The following is a 26,741-nucleotide window of genomic DNA, read 5'->3' as shown; positions in this document are numbered from 1 at the left end:
AAGTTCACAGGGAGCCGGCTGCTGTTGCAAGTGTAAACTTCATAGGCACCTGGTGCAGTTTTATGTGTACACTTCACAGGTGCACCTGGAGCTAAGGGAGTAAACTGCATTGGCGCAACTGTCGCTGCTCTGTTTATAAATGGTTGCCTGGTACTGTGTATGTAAACTGATGCCTGCAACTGTGAGTCAACATCACAGGTGTCCGGTGCTCTTCTACGTGTAAGTTTCACTGGTGCCTGGTGCTATTCGGTCCGTAAACTTCACAGGTGCCAGGTGCTGTTCTGCATGTAAACTTCACTGGGCCCTGGTGTTGTTCAGTAAGTAAACAATAGGTGTCTGGTGCTTTTCTGCGTGTAAACTTTACTGGGTGCTGTGCAGTGGGTAAACTTTGCAGGGGCTTGGTGCTCTTCTTCGTGTAAACTTCACAGGTGCCTGTTGCTCTTCTGCTTGTAAACTTCACAGGTGGCAGGTGCTGAGCATTGTGTAAACTTTACAGGTGCCTGGTACTTTTCTACGTGTAAACTGCACTAATGGCAGGTACTGAGCAGTGTGTACACTTCACAGGTGCCTGATGCTCTTCTGCTTGTAAACTTCACAGGTGGCAGGTGCTGAGCATTGTGTAAACTTTACAGGTGCCTGGTACTTTTCTACGTGTAAACTGCACTAATGGCAGGTACTGAGCAGTGTGTACACTTCACAGGTGCCTGATGCTGTTCCGTGGTGTAAACTTTACTGGTGCCTGGTGCTGAAGAGTAAGAATCTTTTCAAATGTTTATCATGTCATGGTGGCTCTGGAGCCTAGAACATATCTAGCATTTTGGGGGTGTCCTACAGAGGTCAAAGGAGTGTTGGATCATATTGTGAATTATAAAACACGGGTGGAGAAAAGGTTCCCTCACTGTACCCAATGCCATGGTGACTCCGCCTGTTCTCTTTCACCCTCTTTTCACCATTTCATCCCTCCCTTGGACTTCTCACTATCTTGGTCTCTATGAGAACAATCCTGATGGGGGTTCTGCACAGACTGCAGAGGCAGAGGAGTCATTTAAAGCTGAAATAAACATCCTGATAACTAGACCCCTCTCAAGAGACGTGTTTCAAAATGGAGTGTGTATTATTTAAAGGCATCTCCACTTGTGCTCCTTGTCATACCTTTATCACTGCAGGGGGGGGTGGGAGAGAGGTTAAGGGGCTGAAGCTCTCTGCATCTCTCACACCAGCCTCAGCTCCACTCCTTTCCCGAGAACGAATAACGGGAAGAGCCTCTGTGTGAAGGGGGCCTGCGGGAAGGTGTAGAGAAGCTCCATGGAGTCAGCATTGTACAGGGACAGCCGCCCCCCCTCGTAGTCCAGATACACCCCCAGCTTCAGGGGCTTCTCACGAGGTGACAGACGGGTCTCAGGGGAGGTGAGAGCCGTGTACCAACACCCACACCCATGCATAGCCCAGACTCCCCCCTCAGGTGACCATGTGAATTGTCCCTTCCTGTTCACAGACTCTGCTGCGACACCCATATACCACCCTCCCTCCTCATGCAGTAGCTGCACCTCCCAGTAATGTCTGCCGGAGGTGAACCCCTCGCCCCCTAGCACACAGCGGTAGTAGGTGAATCTCTTGCAGGTGTCTGGCGGGCGGTGTACTGGGTCTGTGCGTCTCACACGTTTCTGCCCCTCAGACAGGAGGAGCCGAGGATGAGCCGTGTCAGGATCCAGAGTCACCATCACTGCAGAGAAGAGATTCACAATTAGAGATTTAATGACAGAAATAAAGGCTGCATTTACTGTTTTCTGTTTTACATAGGATTACATCTGGAAGGAGCACGCTGTGCTAGATCGCAACACACTAGACTGCTCACTACACTAAAGTGTGCATTCATCTAGAGCATACCCTACACCAAACCACACACTGCACTACCTAGAGGGAACATTCTGCTACACAATACCATGTACCTTCTGGCATATTACACTATATCACACTAGCAAATATGAAGCATAATACACCACACTACCACACATGAGGCATGCTACACTACCACACATGACTCCTCTACCGACCTCCAGGACCCCGCGCACAATTTAGTGAGGACATCACGGACTTCATCACTCCACACGCGCTCCCCTCCGAGGACTACATCCCTTTGAGAGACCTCAACTTTCACCTTGATAAGAACAACGACCGCAACACCACCACCCTTTTGGACAACCTCGCAAACCTTGGACTTAAACAACTTGTCACTACCCCCACCCACATCGCAGGTCACACACTCGACCCTATCTTCACCTCCAGCAAGCATGTTTCCTTCAGCCACACCACTGCTCTCCTTTGGACTGACCACAGCTGCGTTCACTTCACCTACAACAAGCCCACATCCAACAACCACCCCCAACCCACTCTGCAAAGAAACTGGAACAAAATCACCATCGACCAGATCTCCTCATCGCTTCTTCAAAAGCCCCCCGCCCACTCCTCAAACCCAGACCAAGCAGCCACCAACCTCACCCAATGGTTATCCAACAGCGCCGACATCCTAGCACCACTGAAAAGACGACAAATCAAACTAGGCAGCAAGAAGGCCTCCTGGTTCAACGATGATCTTAAGAAATCCAAGAAACTCTGTCGCTCCCTCGAGAAGGCCTGGAAAAAAGACGCAACCACCAGCACCAAGGACGCCTTCAAAAACGCCACCCGCATTCACCACCAACTAATCCGAAATGCCAAGAAAGCAGCCTTCAAGGACGGTCTAGATAACAACGCCCACAACAGCAAGGAACTATTCAACATCGTCAAGGAATTTACCAACCCCTCAGCCAATTCCAACGACATCACCCCCTCTCAAGCCCTCTGCAACTCCCTAGCCTCATTCTTCCACAACAAAATTGCAGACATCCACAACAGCTTCGACAACCAACCAGAAGACCAAGCCTCCCAATCCCCTGCAGGTCCCCCACCCCCCCTGAACTTCCTCAATGACTGGAAGCCAATTTCCACTGAGGACACCATCCGTCTGATGAACTCTATCCACTCAGGATCCCCCACAGACCCCTGCCCTCACCACATCTTTAACAAAGCAGACTCCATTATTGCACCGCACCTCCGACGTCATCAACTGCTCCCTCAACTCCGCAACCTTCCCGGAAAGCTGGAAACATGCCGAACTCAGCGCCCTCCTGAAGAAACCCACAGCTGACCCCACCGAACTCAAAAACTATCGCCCTATCTCACTCCTTCCATTCCCGGCCAAAGTCATCGATAAAGCTGTCAACAACCAGCTCGCCGCATTCCTCGAAACCAACAAATCCCTCGACTCCTCACAGTCCGGCTTCCGAGCCAAGCACAGCACCGAAACCGCCCTCATCGCCGCAACAGACGACATTCGAACTCTACTGGACAATGGAGACACAGTCGCCCTCATCCTCCTCGACCTCTCCGCAGCCTTCGACACAGTCTGCCATAGCACCCTTCTACAGCGCCTCAAAACCATCGGAATCCAAGGAAAAGCACTGGAATGGATCACCTCGTTCCTCTCCGGAAGAACCCAGAGAGTCCGCCTCCCACCATTCAAGTCAGAGGCCACTGAAGTCATCTGCGGCGTACCTCAAGGGTCCTCACTCAGTCCCACCCTCTACAACGTTTACATGAGCCCCCTCGCGGCCATCGCACGCCAACACAACCTCAACATCATCTCCTACGCCGACGACACTCAACTGATCCTATCACTCACCAGAGACCCTAACACGGCCAAAGCCAACCTACACGAAGGAATGAAAGAAGTAGCCGAATGGATGAAGCACAGCCGTCTGAAACTGAACTCAGACAAAACAGAAGTCCTCATCTTAGGTACCTCCCCCTCCGCCTGGGACGACTCTTGGTGGCCAGAGGCCCTTGGAAAAGCACCCATCCCGACGGACCACGCACGGAATCTGGGCGTCATCCTGGATTCCTCACTCTCGATGAACAGACAAGTCAACGCCGTTTCTTCATCTTGCTTCAACATTCTTCGCATGCTCAAAAAAACATTTCGCTGGATCCCTACCGAAACTAGAAAAACAGTCACCCACGCTCTTGTCACGAGCCGACTGGACTACGGAAACACCCTCTACGCCGGCACCACCGCAAAACTCCAGAAAAAACTACAACGCATCTAGAACGCCTCAGCCAGGCTCATACTAGACATCCCGCGTAAAGAACACATCTCTGATCACCTGAAAAACCTCCACTGGCTCCCCGTCAATAAGAGGATCACTTTCCGGCTCCTAACCCACGCACACAAAGCACTCTACGAAATCGGACCCGAATGCCTCAACACACGACTATCCTTCTACACCCCCTCCCGCCAGCTACGATCTTCCAACCAAGCCCTTGCTAATGTACCTCGCATCAACAAAACCACCATGGGAGGTAGATCCTTCTCCTACCTAGCAGCTAAAACTTGGAACTCACTTCCCACTCACCTTCGCCTTACTCAGAACCACCTAGCATTCAGAAAGCAACTCAAAACGTGGATATTCGACAAGTAACTCCCCACCCTTCTACAAGCGCCTTGAGACCCTCTGGGTATGTAGCGCGCTATACAAATCTTTTGACTTGACTTGACTTGACACTACTATGGATGATGAATACTTCACTACACCACACTAGCAAACACAGTGCATGCTACTCTACACCGCACTACCACAAATGACGCACACTACCACACACGAGGCATGCTACACTTCACCACACTACCACACATGAAGCATACTACACTAAACCACACTACCACACGACAGATACTACACAATACTACCACACATGAAGCCTAGTACACTACACAACACATGACTCATACTACACTACAATAAACTAGGATACATGAGGTATGCTGCACTACACCCCACTACCACACCAGAGGCATGCCACAGTACACTACCACACATGAAGCATACTACACTACATCACACTAACACACATGAAGCATACTACACAACACAAGATATCCTACATTACATTACACTACCACACATGAAGAATACTACACTACATCACACTAAAACACATGAAGCATACACAGCACCACACATGAGATATCCTACATTACATTACACTACCACACATACACTACACCACACATGACTCATACTACAGTACATCACAGTGCCATACATGATACATACTAAACGAAAGCAAAAGGAACAAATGATAGACGGAATGCTGAACTATGCTGATCTGGGTTTAATCCATTGTTTTTTTGCTCACCACGCCACCCCAGTTTGGACCCACCCATATGGATGGGTCTGAGTTGGGATGGCGAAGTGAGCTAAAGAACGATAATGCATTCAACCCAGATCTGTGACTTGGGGTGAGTGTCTGAAAAGTTTCAGTGCTCCCTCCATCATCTCCTTGTGTTTATATACTACACTAAATAACACGAGCACACGTGAGGTATACCACAGTACACCACACCACCACACATGAAGCCTACTACGTCACATGACATACTGTATTAGGCAACACATTGTACTAACTAGAACACTGCACTAAATAGTACACACAACTAGACATTGCACTACCCAAGAACACTGCATTATACTGTTTACTGTCCTATCAATCAATCAAGTCATTTGTTAAGCGTACTACATACCCACGAGGGTCTCAAGGCGCTGGGGGGTTGGGGGTGGGGGGGGGGGGTAGGTGGGGGCCGCTACTGATTCAACAGCCAGGTCTTTAGTATCCGCCTGAAGGGCAGCAGGTCTTGGGTCTGTCGTAGGCTCAGTGGGAGGGTGTTCCATGTCTTGGCGGCGAGGTGGGAGAAGGATTTCCCGCCGGTGGTTGTTCTTCGGATGCGTGGGACGGTGGGGAGTGAGAGCTCGGCGGAGCGTAGCTGGCGGTTGAGGGTGTAGAAGGAGAGCCGTCTGTTGAGGTAGGCTGGCCGGTCTTGTGGAGTGCCTAGTGTGCGTGGATGAGGAGCTTGAAGGATATTCTCTTGTTGACGGGGAGCCAGTGTAGGTTTCTCAGGTGGGGGGTGATGTGGCCGTGTTGTGGTACATCGAGGATCAGTCGTGCCGAGGCATTTTGGATGCGTTGTAGTCGATTGATGAGCTTGGTCGGGGCTCCCGCATAGAGGGCATTTCCGTAGTCGAGTCTGCTTCTGACGAGGGCCTGGGTGACTGTCTTTCTTGTATCTGTCGGGATCCACCTGTAGATCTTGCGGAGCATGCAGCGGATCTTTAAGCAGGAGGAGGAGACGGCGTTGACTTGCTTGGTCATTGAGAGCGTTGAGTCGAGGATGATTCCCAGGTTGCGTGCGTGGTCGGTGGGGGTCGGGGCTGCCCCCAGTACCGTTGGCCACCAGGAGTTGTCCCAGGCTGACTGGTTGGAGCCGAGGATGAGGACCTCCGTCTTGTCCGAGTGCAGCTTCAGACGGCTGATCTTCATCCAGTCCGCAACGGCCATCATTCCTTCCTGGAGGTTGGCCTTTGCGGTGATGGGGTCCTTGGTGAGGGAGAGGGGTCCTTGGTGAGGGAGAGGATCAGTTGAGTGTCAGCTTAGGAGATTATATTGAGGTTGTGCTGTCGGGCGACTTGTGTGAGCAGGACCATGTAAATGTTGAACAGTGTCGGGCTGAGGGAGGATCCTTGAGGTACACGATGATCTCGGAGGCTTCGGAACGGAACGTCAACTCTACTAGAAATCATACTATATTAGTCAGCACAGACCACTACACAACACACTGCACTACAGAGTACACGTCCGCAGGTAGCACACTGCTTTAACACTGTGCACCACAGAGGATACTAAACTATGAAACACACTGCACTAAAGATATTTGATATTTGATATTTATTGGCATTTGTAAAGCGCTACTTTCGCTCCGGAGGGAGCATCTTGGCGCTGAGCACACAGAAGGTCGACTATGGGGGGCGTGGATCAGATAGCTGCGAGAACTGAGGAGTCGGACTGAGAGTAAATCCAAGTTTTCAGGGATTTCCTAAATAGGCTTTCTGAAGGAGCGTGCCTAAGGTTGGGGGGGGAGACGGTTCCATGCCTTAGCCGCCAGAAAAGAAAAGGTCTTTCCGCCCTTGGATTTTAATTTTACACGGGGTTCAGAGATGAAATTGGCGCCTGATGACCTTAAACAGCGAGTTGGAGTGTAACGCTGGAAGCGCTTGGTCAGGTAGGATGGACCCATGCACCTGGTAGCTTTAAATACAGTAACTAAAAGCTTGAATAAGATTCTCTTATGGAGGGGCAGCCAATGGAGGGCGTTGAGGGCTGCAGAGGCCGAGGACCTACGGGGGAGTTTCAAAACAAGCCTAGCTGCTGCATGTTGAACACTTTGTAGTTTTTTAAGAGAGGATTTCTTGATGCCTGCTAAGAGGCCGTTACAATAATCCAGCCGGGAGAGGATAAGCGCCACCGCGACTGATTTCCTGGCTGAAATAGGCAGAAAATTAAAAAATTTCTTTAATTGCCTGATCAGACTGAAACAGCGCCCTGCGGTAATGCGCACATGCTCATCGAAGCTGAGGGAAGCGTCAAATTGAACGCCCAGATTGCGGGCTGAAGCGACCGCGCTCGGTGGTGCTTCGGAGTTATGAGGCCACCAGTCTTTGGGGGAAAAGAATGTGCCTTTACCTAGGGGAATTATTTCTGTTTTGGCGCTGTTGCATTTTAAGTGATTCAGGTTGAGCCAGGAAAAGACTTCTGACAGACAGTTTTGGAATCTGATGGCAGCATCAGGAAGTCTTTTGTCGATAGTGACGACAAGCTGTGTGTCGTCAGCGTAGGATGTCACAAGAATCCCATGTGACTCGATCAACGTGAGAAGGGGGGCCATATATACATTAAAAAAGAGAGGGCTCAGGATGGAACCTTGGGGCACCCCTGAGATGATGGATCGTTCACCAGAAAGAAAGGGGCCTAAGGAGACCGTTTGAGAGCGATTGGACAAGAATGAAGTTATCCAAGCAAGCGCGGAACCCGAGACACCAATCTCACGCATCCTGTTAATTAGAATAGCATGTGAGATGGTGTCGAAGGCCGCGGTTAAGACGAGCAGGATGAGGACAGCCTGCCTGCCCTCATCCTGCAAGAACTTGATGGTGTCTGACAACTCAATCAAAGCGGTTTCTGTGGAATGGCCGGGGCGGAAGCCAGATTGCTGTGGGTGCAGGATACGTTTATTTTCCACAAAATTCTTTAATTCCTCATGGACTAGTTGCTCGGTGATTTTGCCTAGCGCAGGGAGAAGTGAGATTGGGCGCATATTAGACAAATCAGTAGGGGATTTATTTTGCTTTTTCATGAGGGGCTTGACTATGGCCTTCTTCCACTCAATAGGAACAATACCGGAGTTGAGGGATTCATTCACAATCGCATTGATTAGAGGGTTGACGGACTCAATAAGGTGGTGCAAGATGACTGGGGGGGAGGAGTCCGTAGGTGCACCTGATTTACAGGCCAGTATGGCTTTGTGCGTTTGCAATAGGGAGACTGATGTGAATTGATTTAGTGAGGGAATAGTTGTGTCAGGCTCTTGGGTTGGAATGGGTAAGGGGGGGAAGTCCTTATGGATATTATTAATTTTCTCCTCAAAGAAATCAGCAATTTGGTCACAGAGGGTTTGTGAGGGGGGGATTTCAAGTGCCAGTGCTTTGGGATGAGTAAAAGATTTTACGATATTGAAAATCGTTTGTTGTTTCTGTTTAGCTGAGTCTATTGCTAGAGTGAAGAATGCCTTTTTTGCTTTTTTTATATTAGAGAGATATTGTTTTCTCTGGAGAATGTATATGGATCTGGACGTAGGATCGTAGGTTTTTCTCCATTCTCTCTCCAAAAGCCTACACTTAAGGTGACAGTCAGTGAGGGCTGGAGTATACCAGGGGGCATTGGGTTTCTTTTTTCCTCGGACGGGTTTTTGAGTAACAGATTTTGAATTGGCCGAGACTACTCTGTCGATCCACAGGTGAAAGTTTGTGGAATCTAGTGAAGCGTCGCCCATGATGGAAGGGGGGGGGACAGCCGGTTGTGGATTAAGTTTGATGTACTCAGCTACCTTCTTCCAATTGACAGGGAAGGGGGTGTGAGAGTGTTTAATGGGAGGAGGGGGCAAGGTTTTGGTATTGATGGAGAAGGGAATGAGACAGTGATCTGTCCATATTTGTGGCAAAGGGATAGAAACATCTAGGGAAGTCAGGTTTGTGCAAATGCCGTCCAAGGTGTGCCCGGCACAATGGGTAGGATGGGAGACTAATTGGGAGAAACCAAAAATCTCAAGAGAGTGGCGGAAGTTGAGGGTGTGGGGGTCAGTATCGGATTCCAAATGAAGATTGAAGTCTCCAAAGAGGGTGAAGGTGGGGTAATGGGTAAGAAAAGCTGACAAAGTTTCATCAAGGGAGTCCAAGAATGGAGTGGCATTTCCGGTGGGGGCGATAGACGAGTGCTCCTGAAAAGGCGGAGGAAAAACTGGTTTGGATAACAAATCCCAGGGATTCACAATCCTTGAAGGAGGCCAGATCAAAAGTAAAGAGTACACTTTACTACAACACACACTACACTAGGCAGCATACTACACTAGGCAACTCATTTACAGACTGCATACTATTTTATGGGGTACACTGCACACAACCATACACTATGTGTATTAGCCAAACACAAACCTTTGTAAATAGATAGTGAAGAATACACTGCACTAGAGAGAACACAGTATTAAATACCAAACATAGCACACTATACTAGTCACACATTGCACTACAACACGCACACTGTATTCAAATTAACAAGATCTTTAAATGGGCCGCAACCGTCATGCAGAGAATACCTGTACTTTTAAAAAAAAAATGTTTTTATTGAACAAAAGAAGACATAATTTAACATTCAGTGACCGCCGGGTGAGTCACATAGCATGAGGGTTTTCGTCGCGTCACAGGATACATTACAGTAATAATCACATTTAGGATAAAGGTGAGTCAGACATTTCCGATGCGGGTACGGCTGCCGGTGGTTCGCAAAGGTCACCCCTTTACATGTTCCAGAGCCCCCAGACCTTCCCCCACTTGCCAGGACAACCCCTGGCGACATATACGTTCTTTTCACGCATCATGCACCAAACCAGGTCCTCTGACCATTTGGAGAGGTCCGGGGCTATAGCGGCTCCCCACAGTTGTGCAATATTCCGCTTTGCAACCAAACATGCCAGGGTCACCCATTGCTTCTGTGAGGAATTCAGGTCAATTGGCTCCCACACATTCAACAAGCACCTACGGGCCTCCAAAGGAACCTCTATTCTCATCACCTCTGTCATCACGTCATGAATCTTGAGCTAATACACACTAACATACTCACAATGCCACAGTACATGGAGGAAGGTTCCCAGCTCACCACAACCTCTCTTACAATCACCACTCTCTCCCCGTCCCATCTTAACCAATCGAGGCCCGGTGATGTAGATCCGGTGTAAGATTTTTAATTGAACCAGCTGGAGTCTCATCTGGATGGCTACTACCTTTGGGGAGGAAACAGCTTCAACTCAATCTTCATCATCCAATATCAGACCATCCTCACTCCACTTTTCACGTAGCCTCTTAAAAGGATCATCCATATGATTGACAAGCTTCCTATATATTAGGGAAATAGTTATTTCTGGAAGGTGGCCATCAAGCACCCGGTCTTCAAGAGGTGATGCCTCTAGGGTCACCTCACCCCTCGGAACTCGAGCCATCAGAGCATGTCGGACCTGGCGGTAGCGGAAGTGCTCACTATCAGTCAGTTCATATTTTGCTTTTAATGACTCAAACGTGTGCATCTCCGTCCCGTTCCAGACATCCTTCACCTGGGAGATACCAATCAACTCCCATTTATCAAATCCCTTTGATTTCCACAAGCTCCCCAATTACTCGGAGTTGATCAAAGGCGTTGCTAGTGTCAGTTTACCCTCCCAACCCAAAAGACTTATTCGCAATGTGCCAGATTTTTACCGCATGGGCGGTGGGACCCGTTAAATGAAATCTTCCCATCCTAGCGTATAACGCCCTACCAATATCTCCCCCTGGTGCCTGTGCCCTATCCATGGCATATCCCGGGTCTCTTGGAAGTCCGTATACAATTTGATTGATGGCCGCCAGTTGGGAAGCCCAGTAGTACTTCCTCAGATCAGGGAGTCCGATGCCCCTGTCGTACCAGGGAAGGGTCAACTTCAGAAAAGCTATCCTAGGTCTACCCTCCCATAGAATCTCTCTCTGTAGTCCTATTTCTTTAACGTAAGACAGGGGGACCGGGCCCATCACATTTTGCAGTGCATACAGAAATCTAGGAAGGGACATCATTTTGAACAACGTCGCTCTTCCGAGCAATGAGAGTGGAAGAGCCCTCCAGCGCACTACATCGCTTTTCAATCGGCTCAGAGGGGAACCTAGATTACGTTCAAATCTAAGCTTTGCATCAAACGTTATATAGATGCCTAAGTAAGTAAATCCCACCTTCTCCATCTGAAGAGGACACAACTGCGGGATCACTTGTGGCTCCCCGGACTTGACAAAGAGGACAGATTTCGACCAGTTAATCATAAATCCAGAGTATCTACCAAAGATTGACAGGACGTCCAAAAAACACTTCAGTGACGCTCTGGGCCTGGTGAGGTACAGCATAATATCATCTGCGTAAAGTGAGATCTTGTCTTCCCACTCCCACGTCCATCTCAGACCGCGTATTGTTAGGTCCCATCGGACCCATGCCGCCAAAGGTTCCAGCGCCAGTGCAAAGAGCAACGGGGACAAGGGGCACCCCTGTCTCGTGCCTCTCTGTAATAAAAAGTCAGCTGATTTACGGTTGTTGACCGTCACTCTTGCTAAGGGCTTAGCATAGAGAAGTCTCACCCACTCTATGAATTCCTCCCCAAAACCCAATTTTGCCAGCACCGCGAACAAACGCCATGGTGGCATCAAGTGATACCAAAACCACAGGCTCCTGCAAGGTCGACGAACGACCGAGGATCCCATGCAGCCGACGCAGGTTTAGCGCAGTGTTACGGCGCGGCATAAATCCTGACTGGTCAGGGTGTATCAAAGTGGAGACCACCTTAACCAACCTCAAAGCCAGCAATTTAGCGAGGACTTTAGGCGCTGCATTAAGGAGAGAAATAGGCCTGTATGAGGAGCAGTGCGTCTTGGATTTCCCTGGCTTATGAATGACAACTATGTTAGCAACTCGTTGGTCATAGGGGAGTTCACCCTTTTCCCTACTCTCCAGAAACATCGCACGCATATAGGGCGCGAGTCTCTGGGCATGTAGTTTGTACAACTCAATCGGTATCCCGTTAGGGCCAGTGGCTTTTCCGGACTTCGTGCCTCTTATGGCCTGCGCAATTTCGTCTTCAGTGAAAGGGGAGTTTAAATACTTCCTGTCTTCGTCAGACAGAGTCGGCATAGCTATATCTTTAATCATAGCACTATTTTCTTCCTCGGTGTAAGAGGCCGCCGAAGTGTACACCCACCTGTAATATGTGGCAAACTCTTCCGCCACCTCCTGTGGATCAGTAACACTGCACGCTTCACTGACAATTAACTCAGGCACCAGCCTGGAGGCTCTCTCCCCCCTCTCAAGCCAAGCAATTAATTTCCCCGCTTTATCATCATGCTCATAGATCCTGCTCTGTATATCATTGTATTGAGCAACTGCCTTCTCCCGTGCCATGCTCTTATAATCATCCTGTTGGACAGGCCACATGAAGGGCCACTCTCCCCCGGCCCGACCAGGCCCGAGCCCGGTCACGCAGGTACCACACACCACCATTACACATCCTCCGTCCCCTCCGGGACCCCTACCCTCGAACACGTCGACCTCGTGGGCCTGATTCACCGCCGGCCTGCGCGCCCATCCTGGGCGCCATCTTGGACACTCCACCACGAGGCCGCCTGGCCCCAGATCGACCTCAACCCTGGGCCTGGCCAGGTCTCAGACATCCCGGCACCACCATCCACCCAGGAGGTGAGCGGGCTACTTGGCAAGTCACTGGGGGAAAGAGGTGTCGATGGCTCTCCCCCGCCAGGTGCCGCTCGGCCATCGCCTCCCCGGGCGCCGGCTCCACCCCCCTGCTGGGTGTCTGAACTCCCTCATCCCGGACCTCCCGACCTCCAAGTGCGAGGGTCCGGACATCAAAGAACACCAGCCCTATAACTGGGGCAGCTCCAGAGCAGGAAGGCAGTTGTATCTTGGAGTCGAGAGACGCAGAGAAGAACTCATCCTTGACGGACTACTGGCGCTGCCATAGCTCTGTCTCGTGCACCATCGTCTTGCCTGCTGGCGCTGCCGCAACCTTCGTAACCTTCATATCCTTCATCGTCGTCGGGACCTGCTGGCGTGGCCGCGGACCGTTTGCATTCACCATCTTCATCGGGACCTGCTGGCTCCGCCGCGGACCGTCGTTTCCTTCGTCCATCTCGGGACCTGCTGGCTCCGCCGCGACCCGATCATCTAGAACGCCGAGCTCGAGGATTGAGAGCTAGTTTCATCTTTTGGTAACAAGACTGTCCCGCTACCCTTTTCCCAAGCCAGAGACCAGAACCGAGGGGACCCCTGAGTCCAGACCTCCTTGTACCATTCCATCGTAACCTTAAAGAATTGCCTATAAAGTCTCGTTGAACTTTACCCTTGTGTGGTGTCCGTCTGTGGGGGGGAAGTTACTTGTCTGTACGATCGCTGGAGACGGCTCTCCCCGGAGACCTCTCCCCTTATCCTCGGCCGACCCTCCCGGTCCGTCTAACATTGGTGGCCAGCGGCGCGATCCGAATCACCGCATAACCGTACAGAGAGTAGCTCACCCCACGGCGAATCACGATGTCAACTAAAGAAAGCGGATCAACGGAGAAATTCCAGATGGAGAAATTGGACGAGTACAGCCATCGTGAACTAAAGCAGTTCTGCATCGAACTAGGTATCGCTACCACCGGACTAAGTACCAAAGACGATTTTAAGCAGGCCCTAGAATCTTGGGCAGAAACCGGGGCTGCCGGAACCTCGGATCAAAGCATCGCAGCAAAAACCACCACGGCCCCTGAGGAGCGAAGAACGGGTCTCTCGCAAGACGAGATCAAGGAACGAGAGAAAACCCGACTACACGAGCTGGAAATGGCCCGGCTCAAAATGGACATTGAACTTAAATTGGCCGAACAAAAAATCAACTTAGAGCACCTGCGTCTCCGAGAAGAAAGAGAGGAGAAACAGAGACAAAGGGAGCTCGAGGAAAAGAAACTGGCATATGAGCATGAGCGGAAACTAGCTGAGATCGACCTACGCAAGCAGAATAAAGAAGTAGGGGTGTCCGAGCAACCCCACACCCCAGGGGCAACAGAGAAAAAGGTACACATCCCCAAGGATGTCGTTCGAGAGTACTTCCGAGAGGACGACATCCAGCAATGGTTTAAGGCCTATGAAATCGCTATGACTGCACACCGGATCGATAGAAGCGATTGGGGAGCCGGTCTATGGGGGAGATTCCTCAATGAGGGCCGCGACGCCCTGCTGCAACTCCCGGACCACCAGATGACCTCCTATGACCATATGAAAGCTGCACTCCTCACCCGCTATGGCCTCACACCCGAGATGTACCGTCAGAGGTTCCGAGACTGCACCCGCATCCCGGGTACAACTTGGGTGGACTATGTAAACTACTTTAGCCGAGCCTTCGAAGGCTGGATCAAAGGAAGCAAGGTCACAACCTACGAACAACTGTTCAATCTTATGGTCTGGGAGCATCTGTCGAACAATTGCTTCATTGAACTCCGCCAGCACCTCCTCGACAGCAAGTTAACGGATCCCCGGCAGCTCGCAGCCGAAGCTGACCGGTGGGAAATCACCAGAGTGGGCCGAAATGGGTCCTACGAACAAAACCGGAACAACAGTGGTCAACACCGTCCCCGAGGAGGAGGAGGAGGCCAAGGACGCGGAAGAGACAACGTTCCGGTCGCCCCCGCTACCAGCACCACCCCCCCGGCCAACCGGGGCAGCACCCCGGCGCGACCGGGATATCGAGCCAATGTTACGTGCCATCGATGCCAACGAGTCGGACACTATGCAAACGACCCAAACTGCCCCCAGTACCAGCGCCCAAGACCCCGCCAAGTAGCCGCTGCTGCTCTGGGGGAGGAACAGATCTCAGAGGAACAGGAGGAATATGAACAGGAACACCAAGAATGGGAGCCAGCCGCCATGGCTCTAGCCTGCTTAGGGGGGAGAGACATGGTTCCGCGGGTCCCCCTACCCGCTAACACCCAGAAATACAGCCAATGGGTGAGCATCAATGGACGCCGGGCCGAAGCCCTTCGTGACACTGGGGCCAGTGTAACAGCCGTCCGCTGTCACCTGGTGACCCCAGAACAATATCTACCGAACATTCTCTGCCCTGTACGTTCAGCCGATAACTCGGAAAGTCTGTGTCGGATGGCCTGCGTCCCCTTCGAATGGGGAGGGGTCTCCGGCATGTTAAAGGTAACGGTCCGAGACGATGCCCCCGTAGACTGCCGCCTGGGGAATGACCTTGAAAGCTCTCCGTGGGCAGCCGTAGAACGAAGAGAACACCTGGGGATGTTAGGCAGCCCGGACTGGGCGTGCGTCACCACCCGGTCCATGGCCGCCCGTGCCAACCCCCGCCGAGAGGAACCCGAATGGCCGGCGCCACCGCCTCCGGTCGCCCCAGCCGAAACCACCGACCGTGACGTCCCCCCAGAACCAGCTCAACCTCCAGACCTCGCTAACATCGACCAGTAGCCTCAAGAGGGGGGGCCCACGCAAGAACAATTTCGCCAAGAACAGAAGACCTGTCCCTCCCTCGAGGGACTCCGCCAACAAGCGCTCGCCCAAAGTGCAGGGGATACCTCCGGAACGCACTGGGTCTACTGGGACAATGAACTGCTGTACAGTGAGCAAAGAATCGCGGAGCTGGGGGCTAGCCGAGTACTGGTGGTGCCCCTCCGTTTTAGAGACTTTCTGCTAAACCTGGCCCACGATGTCCCCCTGGCGGGACACCTGGGTCAAGATAAAACCTATAGTCGTCTGGTGACCCACTTCTTCTGGCCCAAAATGAGGAACGATGTACACCAGCATTGCCGATCTTGCCCCACGTGCCAAGCCAGTGGAAAGAGCGGCCGCAAACTAAAAGCCCCCCTGCAACCTTTTCCCGTGGTCACCACCCCGTTCGAGAGGGTCGGGATAGACATCGTGGGACCCCTGGACCCGCGTACCAAACAAGGCCATCGATTCATCCTGGTGCTAGTGGACCACGCCACCCGCTACCCCGAGGCTGTTCCCCTGCGAACCGTGACAGCCCCGGTAGTCGGCCGGGCTCTGTTGGGGATCTTCTCCCGTGTGGGCTTCCCCCGAGAAGTCGTCAGCGACAGAGGCACGAACTTTATTTCTAAATATATGAAGTCCCTCTGGCAACAGTGCGGGGTTACCTACCGATTCACGACCCCCTATCACCCTCAAGGAAACGGACTCGTTGAGCGGTTCAACCGCACACTCAAAGGGATGATCGGGGGGTTGGAAGAGCCCCTCCGTCGCCAGTGGGACGTGCTGCTGCCGTGCCTCCTCTTCGCCTATCGAGAGGTTCCCCAGAAGTCCCTGGGCTTCAGCCCGTTTGAACTACTATATGGACACCCAGTGCGGGGGCCGCTCAGCCTAGTCAAGGAAGGCTGGGAGATGCCCCCTCTAAAGAACCCACCAGATGTTTTCCGATACCTCCTAACCCTCCGCAACCAGACCCGGCGGTTCAGAGAGCTGGCAAAAGCCAACCTAGAGGCCAGTCAAGAGGACATGAAAAAGTGGTATGACCGGAATGCCTCCTCCATCGAATTTGAACCTGGGCAACAGGTATGGGTGATGTCCCCCACCGAACCCTGCGCCCTGCAAGACAAGTGGACAGGGCCCTTCAAAGTAGTCGAGCGCAAGGGTCCTGCCACCTATCTCATCGACATGGAATCTCCCCGGAACCCCCTCCGGGTCCTCCACGCTAACAGACTGAAACCCCACTTTGTGCGTTCAGAACTCAGCCTCCTGATGGCCACAGACAATGGGGCTGAAGAGGACTCCGAGCCCCTCCCTGACCTTCTACGGACTCAGGAGAAAGACGGCTCCGTGGATGGGGTCCGACTCTCGGAGGCCCTCACCCGAGAGCAACACCAGGAGTGTCGAGTCCTCCTGTCACAGTTCGCCAGCCTGTTCTCCCTCGCCCCAGGTGTCACTTCCTGGTGTGTGCACGATGTGGACACAGGGGACAGCCCCCCTATCCGCCACCGGGCCTACCGCGTGCCAGATCGGGTACGGGCCTGCATCCAGGAAGAGGTAGCAAGAATGCTCACGCTCGGGGTCATCGAGCCCTCAGATAGCCCCTGGGCCAGTCCTGTAGTACTGGTCCCCAAAGCAGCCGCCCCTGGCACCACGCCGGAACTCCGGTTCTGCGTCGACTACCGGGGCTTAAATGCGGTCACCAGAACAGACGCACATCCCATCCCCCGGGCAGATGAACTAATCGACCGCATGGGAGCTGCCCGCTACCTCAGTATTTTCGACCTGACGGCGGGCTACTGGCAAATCGGCCTCACACCCCGGGCCCAAGAACGTTCTGCCTTTTCCACCCCCGATGGCCATTACCATTTCAAGGTCATGCCCTTTGGCATGAAGAATGCCCCAGCAACCTTTCAGCGGCTCGTCAATCAAGTCCTGGCGGGGCTCGAAGGGTTCAGCGCCGCCTACCTAGATGACATCGCTGTATACAGCCACCATTGGACCGAGCACCTCCACCACCTCCGAGCCGTGCTACAAGCCCTTCAGCGAGCTGGCCTCACGATCAAGGCCAGCAAATGTCAAATTGGTCAAGGGTCTGTAACCTACCTCGGACACCAGGTGGGGAGCGGCCTGGTGGCCCCTCTGCAGCTCAAAATTGCCGCCATCCAGTCCTGGCAGCCCCCCATCACCCAGACCGAGGTACGAGCCTTCCTGGGCCTCACGGGCTACTACCGAAGGTTCGTGAAAGACTATGGTACTATAGTGGGTCCCCTCACGGAACTCACGTCAAAAAATCAACCCAAGGAAGTCAACTGGACCCCAGAGTGTCAAACAGCATTCGAACAATTGAAAACCGCCATGTGTTCCGCCCCTGTGCTCCAGGCCCCCGACTACAGCTGGGAGTTCGTCGTCCAGACGGATGCCTCCGACCATGGCATCGGGGCAGTCCTGTCTCAAGTGAACACCGAAGGCCTTGATCAGCCAGTGGCCTTCATCAGCAGGCGACTCCTACCACGAGAACAACGCTGGAGCACCATTGAGAGGGAGGCCTTCGCCGTGGTATGGGCCCTCAAGAAACTCCGGCCCTACCACTTTGGCACACACTTCCGGGTGCAGACCGACCACCGACCCCTGCAGTGGCTGATGCAGATGCGGGGAGAAAACCCGAAGCTACTACGTTGGTCCATCTCCCTCCAAGGGATGGACTTCACAGTTGAACATCGGCCCGGGCCAGATCACGCCAACGCGGATGGCCTGTCCCGGTTCTTCCGCCTCGACGAGGAGAGTCCCCAAGAGGATGGGTGACTCTCCCCGCCTTCAGCTGGGGGGGACGCATGTTGGACAGGCCACATGAAGGGCCACTCTCCCCCGGCCCGACCAGGCCCGAGCCCGGTCACGCAGGTACCACACACCACCATTACACGTCCTCCGTCCCCTCCGGGACCCCTACCCTCGAACACGTCGACCTCGTGGGCCTGATTCACCGCCGGCCTGCGCGCCCATCCTGGGCGCCATCTTGGACACTCCACCACGAGGCCGCCTGGCCCCAGATCGACCTCAACCCTGGGCCTGGCCAGGTCTCAGACATCCCGGCACCACCATCCACCCAGGAGGTGAGCGGGCTACTTGGCAAGTCACTGGGGGAAAGAGGTGTCGATGGCTCTCCCCGCCAGGTGCCGCTCGGCCATCGCCTCCCCGGGCGCCGGCTCCACCCCCCTGCTGGGTGTCTGAACTCCCTCATCCCGGACCTCCCGACCTCCAAGTGCGAGGGTCCGGACATCAAAGAACACCAGCCCTATAACTGGGGCAGCTCCAGAGCAGGAAGGCAGTTGTATCTTGGAGTCGAGAGACGCAGAGAAGAACTCATCCTTGACGGACTACTGGCGCTGCCATAGCTCTGTCTCGTGCACCATCGTCTTGCCTGCTGGCGCTGCCGCAACCTTCGTAACCTTCATATCCTTCATCGTCGTCGGGACCTGCTGGCGTGGCCGCGGACCGTTTGCATTCACCATCTTCATCGGGACCTGCTGGCTCCGCCGCGGACCGTCGTTTCCTTCGTCCATCTCGGGACCTGCTGGCTCCGCCGCGACCCGATCATCTAGAACGCCGAGCTCGAGGATTGAGAGCTAGTTTCATCTTTTGGTAACAAGACTGTCCCGCTACCCTTTTCCCAAGCCAGAGACCAGAACCGAGGGGACCCCTGAGTCCAGACCTCCTTGTACCATTCCATCGTAACCTTAAAGAATTGCCTATAAAGTCTCGTTGAACTTTACCCTTGTGTGGTGTCCGTCTGTGGGGGGGAAGTTACTTGTCTGTACGATCGCTGGAGACGGCTCTCCCCGGAGACCTCTCCCCTTATCCTCGGCCGACCCTCCCGGTCCGTCTAACACATCCTGACTGAGCTTCAAGCGATGGAGACCGTTCTGATTAGGCGACTCAGATATTTCTTTCTCTCAGGACATCACCTCTGTCTCCAATCTAACAATATCTGCCTGATGTTTCCTTTTATTCCTCGCTACCAGGGACAGAACCTCACCTCTGATAACTGGTTTGTAGACCTGCCAAAGTATCCCTGCCGAACTTACACTGCCAACGTTTTCATTAAAATATTGGTGTGAGAGGCGTACAGTCTCCTTTTTCACGCACGGGTCCTTGAGATACCACGCGTTAATGAGGGCAACTCTACCCGCCGACGGACCACCATTGTCTAGCCGCAACCACATGGGGGAATGATCAGATATACCTCTGCTCATGAACCCGGTTTCCCTGATGGTCCCTGCTTCCGAGGCTGGTATAAGAATATAATCTAACCTTGACATGCTACTATGCGCGGCAGAGACATGAGTGAATTGCTTCTGCGTGTGGTTTCGTGTCCTCCAGCTATCTACCAGACCCAATGTTTCTAAAAATTCTGGGAGCCACCGCTGGGACTGACGGAGAACCCTCCCTGGGTGTCGATCAAGCTCCCCATCTAACACTGCGTTGAAGTCACCCCCAATGACGAGGGGGCCAAGGGGGAGCGTGAGAAAGACGGCGCCCAGGTCGCGGAAGGTGTCAGATTGCAGGCCAGGCGGGAGATACGCCGACAAGAATGTAAGTGTCCTACTCTCCAACTGAATGGAAACACCCACATACCTGCCTCTCTGGTCCACTCATGTCGATCAAATCTCAAAGGGGAAGGAGTTTTTTAACAATATTCCAACACCCCTTGAACCTGTGGTAAACCCTGCGTGTGCCACTAACTTACATCCTCCCTTATGCAGTGCCATACATCTATTGCCAATCCGGTGTGTTTCTTGCAACAATACCACGTCCGGGGAGTGCCTTCGTATGAACTGATTCGCCATCCCCTGCTTGAGCCTGTCGCCCAGCCCATTAACATTCCAGCTCAGTATCTTCATCCCCAATCCTTTCCGTTCTTGCGACATTTACCCAATTCCCATGACAGTAAACACCCGACGTGAACATACACAATTATTCAATGATTTCAGAGAAATTAAGCGAAAACCAAAAACAATGTCCCCAAACCCCAACCCCACCCCACCACCCTGCACCCCTGCATCAGACCTGAGCCCCACTACAACTCGGAGTGTGCCTGTCGCCCCCCACTAATCTAAGGAACTAATGGTAGTAACGGGGAGGAACCCGATGCCCAGCCCCTCCCTCCCCCTCCACAGCATTATTCCCGAATTATACACATCTGCAAAGTCCCCCTGAACGCTACATTAGTCCACTACCCAAGTCCACAAATAAAACACCATTGTCGTTGACACCTTCCTCATCCCTGTCCATTTTCCTCCGCAGCGTGCTGGTGCTCTTCGGGATGTTCCGACGCTATGCTGTCCGCCCAAAATCACACCACCTCCGGGTTATCAAAGAACCAGGCCTTGCCATCCACTTCCACTTGCAGTTTCGCCGGAAAGAGCATCGAGTATCTCAGTCCCTGGTCTCTTAGTTTCCTCTTTACCGGGAGAAAACTCGGTCTCATTTTCTGCACGGCCTGCGTAAAGTCTGGAAAGAAGGAGAGCGTAGTGTTTTCATAATGCAGCGGGCCCGTGGAGCATGAAGATTGTAGAATCACATCCCTGTCTCGGAAGTTCAGCACCCTGGCTATCATCGGGCGGGGTGGTGCTCCTGGTTTTGGCTGACCTCCTGGCACCCTATGTGCCTGTTCGATTGTGAAAAAATTGCTGAGGCCCCTTGGCGAGTATTTTATCAAAATGAGGGAAGAGGAATGGCTGCCCTATCTGTTCCCCAGAACTCAGTTGAATTTATCAAAATGGATAGGACACTTGTAACCACTTATTCCAAGAGATATATTGAAAAACCCTCATAGACGTTGTGTATAACGAGAAGCGGTATATCTTGTTCTCCGCCCCACACAAACGTTATGGCAACAGTCATTGGGTTTTATCAATCAGTATCTTGCCAGCCTCACCCGAGGCAATCTCTGGTTTTATCGTGGCAGTATCCAGAGAAAATGTGGAGTTACCCCACTGAAGCTGAGAAAAAAGGTTAAAAAAGTTTCCAGACGATTACAAGTTTTATTCAGATCGCTGGACCCTTAGTTAAAAATTGTTAAGGGTATGCTCTGGGGATATTTAGGAATCCTTAGCATAGGTCATTAGGACAGAAAAAACGTCAACATGTTTCTGCTCTCTTGGCCCGTGGGTCTAAGAGCATTCGTCAGGACATATAACAAAAAACATACAATAAAAGGCTACTATCACTATTTGTGACGTAAATGGGTCAATACAACTTGATAGTCTTACCCATGAAGGTTCTTAATAGTCACCTCTATATTAGGTGTACAATGGAATGAACCTTGAGGCAATTTTTACCCAGGTCCCATCAGGAGGTGTGGACTATGTCCCAGGCCGCGTTAGGAAGCGTGTTCCGTGTCTTGTGCTGGCTCTGCCTCCCGTCCTGACTCCCGCCCGGTATTGACCCATTTACGTCACAAATAGTGATAGTAGCCTTTTATTGTATGTTTTTTGTTATATGTCCTGACGAATGCTCTTAGACCCACGGGCCAAGAGAGCAGAAACATGTTGACGTTTTTTCTGTCCTAATGACCTATGCTAAGGATTCGTAAATATCCCCAGAGCATACCCTTAACAATTTTTAACTAAGGGTCCAGCGATCTGAATAAAGCTTGTAATCGTCTGGAAACTTTTTTAACCTTGTTTCTCAGCTTCAGTGGGGTAACTCCACATTTTCTCTGGATACTGCCACGATAAAACCAGAGATTGCCTCGGGTGAGGCTGGCAAGATACTGATTGATAAAACCCAATGACTGTTGCCATAACGTTTGTGTGGGGCGGAGAACAAGATATACCGCTTCTCGTTATACACAACGTTTATGAGGGTTTTTCAATATATCTCTTGGAATAAGTGGTTACAAGTGTCCTATCCATTTTGATAAATTCAACTGAGGCCCCTTGGCTTCAGATGGTTGAGCACAATATCTTCCACAAATAGATCGGGTGTTTGGCCTTCTGCTTTCTCCGGTACACCAAGGATAAGTACATTATTTCACTGTTTGCACCCTTCTTAGTCATCCAGCTTTCGGCGGGGATCTTCCCATGCCGCCTGTAGATCCCGTACTTCCCGTTGCAACTCCGCCACATCATTCACCAAGCTGGAAGTCTTTAGGTCAAGGAACTTGACCTTTTCGCTGGTTTTGGCGTGATCAGCCTGCAATAAGTTGACTTCCAACTTCACAGAATCTAATTTAGCGTCCAGTGCGTCCATTTTCCCGACCATGGCGGCTTGGATGTTGTTTATTGCCGCAAAGAGATCTGTCATTGTCGGCTCGACCGGTTCGCTTAGTGGGTCCCCTCCGTGCGTTGGGGTCTTCCTCTGCTCTGAGGGCGACCCCTTGGACTGAACGTATCGATCTATCTTGTGAGTCTGCACATTTTTCAGCCCTCGCCCTGACCTCGATTGAGGCTTCTCGGTTTCCGGCTTCGACGCCATCCTAGTGTTCACACCTAGCCGAGAGAACCTGGTCAGCACCCCAGGGCACCACTGTGGCTCCACCACCAACACTCAAGCCCACCTCGGAGGGCAGCTCCCAATTATCTTCTCCAAACGTTCGCCAGAGTTCATCGCATCTTCAGCAGATGAGTTTTGGTTTCGGTTGTGGACCGCAACTTCCGGTTAAAAGATCCGCTGTTGTTCAACTAGAGTCCGGGTGTACGAAGCACCATGGTCACTGGATGAGATGGGGTGTAGGCCTCCAAAACTCCAGACGACGTTGCGATGGGTAGGAATGCTCGATTCCATCCCAAATTTCACCAGGGGGACCTGCTTCTTTTCCCATACCGATTGTAGGGTTCGGGCATCAGGATTAATGCAGGATAGGCTCGACGGAGGGACGGAGTCTCCAGAGCCAAGCCTTCACGCGCCCATCTTGGTCACACGCTTGGCTCCTCCCCCTACCTGTACTTTCTTAATGTGAAATGATCTCTCAGAAATTTGTTGGTCAGCTGGAGGGTGGCAGACAGCGGGGACTCGCAGTCCCATATTACAGCGTGCCAGGAGGCGCGGAGTGTGTGGGAGGAGCCTGGTCAACATGCATATAGCGCTCTCAAACCTCCTGCAGCGGGGGAAGCACTCAGGCCTAGCCCGAGCCAAGGACAAGCCCGCCAGTGCCTGTTCACGGCCGAATGAGGCTGGGCCACCCCCCCTTGGCTGCTCACTTTCAAAGGAACTGTACCCTTATGTTGGGGCTCAACTCTTAGATTATATAGAGTTGTTGTTATTGGGTTTATATTGCACTGTTCAGACTAGTCCATAATATCGCCCAACTTTACCTTTTTGTGTGTGCCATGGCTGTTTGGACACGCTTGAGATGTTGAAGAAAAGGTTTCCCAATAGCATGGAGGGAATAGATTTTAAAAAACCAAGCATTGGCATAGCCAAGAGGTCTCGCCTTTGGGACTTTATAAGTGTTTAGCCATGCAACAGTTGATGTTGTTGCACCAAGGATATTGTGCTGGATAACTAAACACTTATAAGGTCCCAAAGGGAAGACCTATTGGCTATGCCAATGCTTGTTGCACAGGGCATCTATGCTTGCCGCAGTGAAAATTAGCTGTTGGGTGACAGTCACTGTAATGACGTATAAAAACCTTAATATGGTCCTGGACCCATCATGCGCTAGAAGCAAGTTGCTTCCAGTTACTCCTGGCTCCTTATGATGAGGTTTGTGCTCTATACGCGCACTGATGTAGTTATCGGGAAGGGGAATGGGGTGGCAGCTGCCATCCCTGTTGGGGGAATGTGGTGGGGGACCGGCAGGGGGAGTGCCAGTGCTTCCCTTGTGGGTGCAAACTAGAGCGTGCTGGACACTTCCCCAATACCCAAGCGCTGGTGCTGATTGCGTGTTCAACATGTCCTTAACACCTAGCAGTTTAAATATTAATTACCTTCTACATAATTATGGACTTCTTTTCAAAATCAAGTCACAGGTCCAGCGGTTGTCATCCAAGACCAAGCGGTGGAGTGCAGAGTCAGAAGCAAAGGCCTGGCCAGGGAGGGCAGTCAGCAAGTTGCCCAACAGCCTCAGTTCCCCCAGTGCAGGCAGCCCACTAAAGGCCACCGGGTGTATGCTGGACAACAGGTTGCGGCTCAAATTCAGCACCTCCAGGTTGGGCAGCGGCCACAGGAGCGTCCCGGGAAGGTGATTCAGGAGGTTGCCTCAGCTCTTTCAGGGTCCGCAGACCCTCAAAGGCATTGTCCTCCAGCACTGCCAGGCGATTGTCACTGAGCACCAGGCGGGAGACCCTTCCCAAAGCTGGCTCCCCAGGTGCTGTAGTTGCTTGGCAGAGAAAACCAGGGTGTCTAGGGGGCTCAGAGGGCGAAAGGTGGCTGGGTGCCGCAGCGACCCTTCCTGTCGCCTGAGAGGTTAAGTAGCAGCAGTCGACCCAGGCCCAAGAAAGCACCCCTGCCCAGGCTGTGAAGGTGGTTGTTCTGTAAGTGCAGGTACAGTAGGTTCCCCAATGGCGAGAAGAGCGCCTCCTGCAGGCCCTGCAGCGCATTGCTGTCCAGCCTCAGTTTCACCAGGCTCCCCAAGCTCCCAAGGCAGCCCTTACCAAGCGCGCACAGCTTGTTGCCATTCAGGTTCAGCATCCAGAGCTTATGTAGGGGTGCCAGGGTTCCAGGGACAAGGCTCAACAGCAGGTTGTAGCCCAGGTAGAGCTCCCCCAGGTGGCCTAGCTTTTGGAAAGCCTTGGGGTGGATGTGGAGTATCTGGTTGTACTGCAGGTCCAGCCTCTGCAGGCGGCTGAAGCGGGGCAGGTCGAAGGCGCTGATGAAGTTGCCCCTCAGGCTGTAGGCGAGGGTGTCCTTGGGGCTGGGCAGGCTGCTGTCCTTTGGCACAGTTCAAAGCCCCTGGTTAGTGCACAAGATATGCTGGTGCTGTTGGCAGTCGCACGGCTCTAGACAGATCAGATCCGCGGAAGGGAGAAGCAGTCCGAGCCCACAGAGCACCCCGTCAGCCGCAGGATTCCGGGTGCCCCCATGCCCATAGAGGGCACCTCGCCTGCATGCCCCTCGACCTGCGACCACTCCCTGGCTGCCCGCAAGCGGTCATATGTGCATGCCCCTGCTCACCATCCAGCTTGGGCAACTTGAGCAAGAGAAATATGCATGCCACCATGCAAGCTACATCGGCATTTTCGTTGCTATGACAACGAAAGCTTGCTTTGCAAGATGGCGTCGGCCTGTCCGCAGTCCGTAGGGACACGCGCATGCTGTCTGCTATGGACGAATGGCAAGAGCAGCCATGTTTACCCATGCAGACGCGTGCACAAATGCCCTGGCAGAATCGATTCCAATAGGTACTCTCAATAGCGAGAGCAGCGCAAGCGCTGCTTTCGCTAGGCGAGACCTAAAAACGGCACTCTGGATGGGTACACTGAGAAGGTGGTGAGTGCCTTGGACAAAGAAATGTTATTCTCCACAAGATGGTTATCTATGTATTCTGCTGCAATTAGAGCAACTTTGCCTAGAGAGGGTGAATCTAAAACACCTAACACTCCCAAAGTGTGTATGGATATGGACCAAGAGTAGAAACACAAGCACTTAAGCAGTCTAAAGTACACGCAACAAGAAGAAAGTGGGCTAATGCCTGAAATGCATTGGGTTTCCACCACCATTGTTACTTATGATGAATTACGGATTGCTACATGCGGAAGAAACAGGCCTGGAATGGCATTTCTCATGCATTTGAATATTGGAATTATCATGGTTTCACATAAGGACTGAAGAAAATATTGAAGAATGAGTAACATGATTACAAATCAAAATTAAACAAATTAAATTGGATTGGCTTTGTTGATTATTTTGGCCTTCGCTTGATGGTTGTGCATCTTAGGACAGGTGCACTCATGGTCACCAGCTGTACTAAGTATATAAGCTTGTTTTGGACAGAGCACGCACCAGGGTTGCACACTAAAACCCTGCCTTTGAGCAAAAGT

The 26,741-nt window shown here is 52.2% G+C and overlaps 1 protein-coding gene and 1 pseudogene across 1 annotated transcript in view; both read right to left on the bottom strand.

Annotated features, from left to right (window-relative positions):
- Positions 1–746: 746 nt before the first annotated feature.
- LOC147710220 (E3 ubiquitin-protein ligase TRIM39-like) overlaps positions 747–26,741 on the bottom strand; it is a 179,270-nt gene continuing 153,275 nt past the window's right edge. Inside the window, exon 6 of the mRNA XM_086920900.1 lies at positions 747–1,723. Coding sequence (XP_086777026.1) covers positions 1,212–1,723 — 512 coding nt within the window. The 3' untranslated portion in view covers positions 747–1,211. The remainder of the gene's footprint in view (positions 1,724–26,741) is intronic.
- On the bottom strand, positions 24,701–25,790 carry LOC147710221 (uncharacterized; annotated as a pseudogene).

Source organism: Lissotriton vulgaris, chromosome 5 (assembly GCF_964263255.1).
Source record: "Lissotriton vulgaris chromosome 5, aLisVul1.2, whole genome shotgun sequence".
In the NCBI taxonomy this organism is placed as follows: Eukaryota; Metazoa; Chordata; class Amphibia; order Caudata; family Salamandridae; genus Lissotriton; species Lissotriton vulgaris.
The sequence above is the reverse complement of the archived record's forward strand: the minus strand, read 5'-3'. Positions and strand labels throughout refer to the sequence as shown.